At 32.1% G+C, this 7,725-nt stretch overlaps 1 protein-coding gene across 1 annotated transcript in view; it reads left to right on the top strand.

Moving 5' to 3' along the window:
• Nucleotides 1-810: 810 nt before the first annotated feature.
• Nucleotides 811-7,725, top strand: part of LOC106474967 (2,4-dienoyl-CoA reductase, mitochondrial-like) — a gene marked incomplete at its 3' end in the record, with an annotated part of 19,454 nt that continues 12,539 nt past the window's right edge. The window contains exons 1-2 of the mRNA XM_013935666.2: nucleotides 811-959; nucleotides 5,633-5,823. Of these exons, the coding sequence (XP_013791120.1) occupies nucleotides 918-959; nucleotides 5,633-5,823 (233 nt within the window). The remainder of the gene's footprint in view (nucleotides 960-5,632; nucleotides 5,824-7,725) is intronic.

Genomic DNA, 7,725 nt, shown 5'->3' with positions numbered 1-7,725 from the left:
ATGTATATTTCATTTCACCCGACATCAGTGTACTGCTGATGAAATTCTGCCACATAACACATAATATGCATCCACATTTCTCCATTTACTTCCATAAACAATACATTCAGAAATATTTGCTTTCCTTTCACTTTAGTTCACAAATGGTTTATCTGTTAAGTTTTAAAAACGTGTATGATCGTCGAATCTGTGAAAGCTGTTTACTCAATATCAGAATATCATAAAAATTAAAACCTAAAAAATATTAGTAGTAGTGTTACGACTGTATTTTGGTACGTTTATTCTTAATCTTAGTACGAACTTTGAGACTAAGTAGTAATAGTATATACCGTACGGTCGTGTTTCATATTTAATTTCAAGTATAAACTATAATTATACATTAATACAAATTAAAAGAAAAAGTACCCACCTGAATCCCATGAATTATAAATGTCTTCTCCGCATCACTAAGCAGAACATCAGCCATTATTCAAATATATATGGGAATATGTTTTGAAGAACGAAAATATCTAAATCTTACTCTTAAATATTTTAACAACTGAAAGCATGGTAAAAACAAATAATATACTGCTACTAGTAACAGAACCAAATTTAATGCATGGTTTTGCTATAAAACCTGATTTCACTGTGTTATAACAGGACGGAACAATTTATTATTATTACTGTGACCAAATCTTCACTATTAGTACTAAATACGGTTATAATTATTTTTGATGGTAAATTAGCAGACTAATTTTATGTATTTAAAAACATGTATTTATGTTTTTTTCAGTTTAAATAGGTTAGTGGCACCGCATTTTCTCTTTTATAAGGCCTTCTTAACAGTAATGCTCCACTATTAATGATAATTTAGGTTTTTTGCTTTAGCTGTAGAATCGACAGGTATTTTGACGGCTTCAATTAGATTTTTAATCGAAATGAAAAAGTCTGTGTACAGTATTACAACCTTTATTTCTAAGGTTAGTAGTAGTTCAATGTACTAATTATTAAACCTCAAATCGGAGTAAATTTAGATTTATGCTTAAAATAATTACAAATTAGTACAGCCGTTCTCAAATTCTTAGTCTGCGAGCCCTCGAACTTGCAGGTTCTGGTCACTCATTGTCATCGGAATAAGGGGCGGTTAACACTATTTAATTTATCAATTGTTCGATTGTAAAAATAAAAGGAAAATCGCCTTTCTGCTACAACTTTTTGTACCGGTTTTTAATAGTACAGTTATTTAATTGCATCTGATTAAGAATTAAGTTGTTCAGTGTCTAGTCGTCCTGAATTCGCTGGAAGAGACCTGTTGTTGTTTTTTGTGTAACTTAGTCCGAGGCAGCTAATGAGAGTGAAATTCCACAAAATTGTCACACTGACATATGGCAAATTTAAAAATAGTCTGGGCCTTACTTTTAGTTTTAATGTGGCGAAAATTTACAATTTTGTTGGTTTGGAAAGAAAAATTATATTACTTTAAACAGTTGAACCACCAAATTCTATTGACAGATAAATTACATGCACATAGGTTTATTTTTGTTAAATAAAGGACACTTCAAACACCATAAACAGATATCTTATGGTAATATTACATACTGTTCAGTAGATATTAAAAATGGTAGTGTGGAAGGAAGATTAGATTTATTATTTGTTGATGTAGTTTGTCAGTTTTTGTGAATAGGTCATAACTTATGTTTAGATTAACCTTTTTGGCTTGAGTTTTGTTGAAAATTGCCTTTCCAAAATTTCTCTCAAAGTTGGATCCTGCTTATGCAGAACTTGGAAGAAGTAGTAGTATTGTGCTTAATTTTATGTGGGTTAGGTCAGAGGTTCTAGAACTTTAGTAACCCAAGGACCCCTTTTTAATTCAAAATGTTTTCATGTACCCCCCAAGTCTATCAGTGTTTTTTGTTTTGGAAAAAAGATTACATTTACATGAAAAGCTGCATTTAAATGTTTTAATTCATGTAAATTTTATTTTATGAAAAATATTTTTTATTCTATAAGTTATATTTTCTCAAATATTTTTATGAAATTTCATACATGACCTGTAGATCCCAGTGTGAGAAATGCTGGGTTAGATCCCAGTGTGAGAAATGCTGGGTTAGATTACAGTGTTGTTTCCAGGAAGAGTCATCAAGATTTTATATGACCTGACTTGGTGTAGCCTAGTTTAAGAAACCTTAAGAGTTACAAAACATATTGTTACACATGTAAAGTTCCCATATGGCCTCCTGGAAGTAGCAGGTGTCTGTTTTGAAAGGGTTAAAGATTCCAGTACGGGTCATCAAAGTTGTATATGATCTGATGTTATTGTTTTCACTTGAAACTCTAGGAAAAATTGCCAAAGTTTATTTGCCCTGACATTGTTCAACATTTATCCTTTAAATGCAGTTCATTGTTTTACATATATTCTACCACTGACCACTAGTACTTTGATACACTGACCACATGATCACTAGTATTTTGATATGGTTAATAATGAAGATTTAATATTGCTAATGAGTAAAAGTCCAAAATTCCGAGAATATCCTAAAGTCAATTGGAAATGCACCAAAAAAGTAATCATTACATAATTCAGAGATTCACTACTGGCAAAATGAACATGTCATGATTAAGAAAGAAGTCATTGATCATTTAGATATTAGGTATGTCAAAACTCTAGGAAGAGCTGTCAAAGTTTTAAGTGACCTGTCATTATTTATAAGCCTAGTGCCATAACATCAGGAAGTGTTATCAAAGTTCTTTATAACTTGACATTGTTTATGAGCCTAGTGCTAAAACTTCAGGAAGAGTTATCAAAGTTTTATGTGACCTGTCATTATTTATAAGCCTAGTGCCATAACATCAGGAAGTGTTATCAAAGTTCTTTATAACTTGACATTGTTTATGAGCCTAGTGCTAAAACTTTGGGAAGAGTTATCAAAGTTTTATGTGATTGGACTTTATTTTTTCACTTGATGTAGTTTAATGCTAAAACTCCAGGAAGAGTTATCAAAGTTTTATATGACCTGACACTGTTAATAAGCCTAGTGCTAAAACTTCAGGAAAAGTTATGAAAGTCTTATGTGATTGGACATTACTTTTTCACTTTATATAGTTTAATGCCAAAAACTTCAGTCATCAAATAATGGCTGGATACAGCTTGAATGGGTAATGAAGAAAAACTTTAATATAAGTTTAACATAACAGCAAATGTACAACGTTTCGACAAGGTTTTGTCATCATCAGTTTTATACAACTTGACATTTTTTTTTCACTTGATTTAGTCTAGTGCCAAAACTGTTTGCAACATAACATTAAAGGACAGTACTAAATTAAATTAAACCCTTAAAAAACATCTCAAAATCAGCCCTTATCATTCAAATATTTATCAAGCTTTCCTTAAATTAACTGCATCCACTACATCAGAAGGCAATCCTAAAGTAAAATTAATTCATTTTGACTGATTTCCATAAATGACAACCCTCTGTTTTCTTTTATCCAATATGTTTTTTATCTAGTGGGCCAACCTATCCACCACACCTAAAGAGATAACTTTTTATATAAGACTTTTACAGGGCATATTATCAAATGCTTTCTGAAAATCCAGATATACCACATCCACACCAGTACTCTCATCTGTATAAGCCATAACCTCTTCAAAGAATGTCAAAAGATTAGTACGGCAAGATTTTCCCCGAGTGAAACCATGCTGACTATCCAACAAAAGTTTAAGCTTTATTAAATTACTTTACTAATCATCTTTTATCAGACTTTCAAAACCTTTTTCTACTGCTGATATAAGACTAATAGGCCTATAACCATTAGGACACTTTGTGTTACCTCCCTTGAAAAGAGGAGTAACATTAGCCAACTTCTTCTGGCACCTGCTCTCTATTCAAGGACTTAGAAAAAATAATAACAAGTCACTCGCATATCTAATCCTTAAACCTCTTTCCAAACCCTTGGGTAAATATCTGGCCCAGGTTCTTTATAGTTTCCAATTTTTTATCAACAAGCGTAAAGTTAATGTGATCACCTTGTTCAACCTTGTTTTCATTTATCAACTGTTCAGGATGAGGAATATTTCTTAAATTTTTATTAATAAAAACTGAAGAAAATGTAGAATTTAATAACTCTGCCATCCTGTAATCATCTAATATTAGCCTTTCGGTGTCATCTTTCAAAGGCCCTACTCCCATCCTAACATTTTGCTTATCCTTAATGTATTTGAAGAAGTTCTGTTTATTTTTACATTTTGAGCAAATCTGTTTTCATATATAAGGAATATACCTATTCTGTATATTTATAAAATTATTTTTTATATTTTACCGTATTGGATCAGTATACTCCAACTAATTCAGTTGCCCAGTTCACAGCACATAAACGTTGTCTTATCTTTGTGAAGTTTGGACCCAAGATCTCATTATTCCTTATCTCCATATACAACAAAACATCAAATCTAATTGAGATTTGATCACTTACTGCCAGATGTTCCCCAACCTCTACCCTATCAACCATTTCTTTATTAAAAGTCAAAACAAATCTAAAATAGGATTGTTTCTAGTAGTTTTCCTAACCAATAGTTGATGAAAAACATCCTGAACAGTTTCTAAAAACCTGATTTGACTTTAATGTTTCCCAAGCTGTATGGCTAAAATTAAAATCTCCCATAATTATAACCTCATTAATAGTTGAATTCTTTATCTCCCTGCAGAGTTTTTTATTAATGTCATCAGTTTCATCTGGCAATCTAACAAGTTCCAATTAAAAGCTTTCTCCTCATATAACCCCTAACCCAAATAGATTCAACCTTGTTGCTTTTAACTTTGATATCCTTAACTTGAACAGGGTGTAACACACATTTTACATAAAAATCCACTCCTTAACCTCTTTAGTACTCTATCCCTATTAAAAAACCTATAACCCCGTAATTCAATGATTTTACTTTTATCACAAGTGCCAGGTTTCAGTTATTCCAATTATATTAAAATCCTCTGTTCCAACCAATGGTCTAAAATCATCCATTTTATTTCTTGTACTTCTAGCATTACGATAATAACAGTTTAATCTACCATCAAAAATTACATTGTAACTTGTTCCCAAAATATTTTTTTTTCATTATTCTGGCCCTTTCCACTGTCTAATCCTAATTTAAAGTTGCCCTTACAATTGAGTTAATATCTCTTGGAAACAAGTCAGCCCCCTACTCTATTTAGATTTAAATTTCTAATAGTTTAAAGCATTAAACAACCTTACTTAATCAAACTATTGCATGAAATTTTGAATATGTCATTTGCATAACAGGCTATTTCTGTGGGGGAAAAAAGTTCAGCGTATTATTATACTATTCCAGACATGAAAATAGATTGTAATGTAAAGATTCTTGTTAAGAACCCATAGCAGTTGTAGTTTCTAAATTTTATATTATTTTCTATGTTCTTAAGAAAGACAAATTTTTAAGTTTTAATATTACATTCATGACATTGAAATTGTTTTTCCATGAATATATATATATATATGAAGGCAGTTTGTTCTTATGTTTTGTTTTGTAAATCTTAGAAATGTAAATTATTTTATCCATTGCATGGCATACAACAATAAAGGTGTTAAAAATAAAAAAATGACTATGATGCTTAAACCATTCATAAAAAGTTCTTTTTTTCAGAGAGGGTTTCATTTGGCCAGTTGCAACATGCAAAAAACAACAAAGTTTTTTGAGCCATGTATTAAACCCATGTTACCCCCAGGGACATTTAAAGACCGTATAGCATTTATTACTGGTGGAGGCACAGGGTTAGGGAAGGGAATGGCTTCAATGTTGGCATCTTTAGGAGCTCAAGTGGCAATTGTTAGTCGGTGAGATTTTCATATTTTTATGTATACAGTGTATGAAAGATGAAAGTAAATAAATGATATTAAGCAGATAATTTAACCAGGAACTTGCTAATTTATACATTATAAGCTGTTATTTTTAAAGTATTACTTTTCTAATTGTTATACATAAAGAACCTAAAACTTGGTTATATCTGTTGTATTCTAAGATGCACTGATTTCTCATAAGAGTGAGGAAATAGGTTCTGCAAAATAACAGGAGATCTAACAGAAAACGTTTTGTGGAACAAATCTGAATTCTCTAACTTTCAGTTTGGAGAATTGAAAGACACTTGACACAATATATGACAAAATGAAACAGTTTTTATTCAACACTCAAAAACAACAGTGTTAATGTCACAAAGCACAGTGCCTGTGCTAAAAAGAGCTCTCCTTGGAAGAAAAATCAAGAAATTGTCAAAATCTGTTTCAGAACAAAAACAAAAATATGTGGCAGGAATTTAAAAAGATCTTGGGGTGTGAAAGACAACCCAGGGTGGTCAGAAACTTTTGTTCCAGAACAAAAACAAAAATTTGTGGCAGGAATTTAGGATTAAAAAAATCTGTTAAGCCTCCAAAAAAAAAAAGATTTTGGGGTGTGAAAGACAACCCAAGGTGGTCAGAAACGTTTTTTTCTCTTCACCCAGCACAATGAGAAAGTTAATGCCAAACGAATTTTGATAGAGCCACTGGGCTTAATTTGATTTTAACACATAGAGTGGATTGTTGAGAGACACGAGGAGATGAAGAAGATGCCAACCCAATCCTGCCGGGAAAGCCATGAAGAGACCGTCATTTTATAGCACGATTCTGTTTGAATAGTTTTCTAAGAGATTGGTCGATTTGAAAGAAAAAAACTTTAATACTAAAGTGATATTATGATTAAAGTTAGTCTGGTGCACTTACAAGATTAACAGCCTTTTTCAGGGGAACTGGGATATAATAATCCTATGCCCTGAAAAATGTTGATGCAGGGGAAATCAGAGTGCCCAAAGAAACCTGCTTTCATGGATCAGGCATCAAATAATCTACCTGACCCATGCCCGAGATGTGGAACTGAAAAGGAAACAGTTGATTAATACATGTATGCTAAACACTGTTAATATAATTGAGCGAAGAGATGTATGATTGCTTTGTAGAAGGTGTGGCTGCTAGAATGGGAACAGTTCTTGTTTTGCTGTTTCGATTCTGGGCTTTGTTGTAGTATTTTTGGACTAGAGTGTTAATGCAATCCTTAATGAGAGGTAGGTCAGTGAGGTTGTTGAGATAAGTTTGTGGGGTGTATTTTGGGAGATGGAATACTGTTTTGATAGCTGTGAGCTGTTGTGTTGGATATTTTTGTATAATGTGTTGGACATATTACATATAATGGGGAATCCATATTCATATAGAGGTTTGATGTAAGGTTTAAATTGTTGAGTGGCTGTTACAGCCTTTGTTCATACCCCTGTTTCAGCTGAGAATGCCAGTCTAATGTTTGTTTTCTTGAGAAAATTGTTATAATGTGTGGTCCATGATAGCCGTGAGTTTACCGTGATACTTACAAATTTGGCATTTGTTTTAAAGGTGATGGGGGTGTTGTATAGTGTAAGTTTAATATCTCTAATGTTTTCCTGTGAATTGCAAATTCCCATGTCTTGATTGGATTGAGAAGCACTCTCCATTTGTTACACCATATACACAATATAACAATGCTAGTCTTATAAGTATGTGTGTGTCATCCACGTGACTGTTGGCCATTCTCATCATAAAATAAGGGTGATTTTATCTTTAGGGGTTTACCTGAATTTTACAGGAATCTTTCACATAAGAAGATACAGGTGATACTTCAGATGAATGACCCAAAAGAAAAAGTAGCTGGGATGAAAGTAAATTGACTATCACTAT

This window comes from Limulus polyphemus, unplaced genomic scaffold (assembly GCF_000517525.1).
Source record: "Limulus polyphemus unplaced genomic scaffold, Limulus_polyphemus-2.1.2 Scaffold7919, whole genome shotgun sequence".
Lineage (NCBI taxonomy): Eukaryota > Metazoa > Arthropoda > Merostomata > Xiphosura > Limulidae > Limulus > Limulus polyphemus.
The sequence above is the reverse complement of the archived record's forward strand: the minus strand, read 5'-3'. Positions and strand labels throughout refer to the sequence as shown.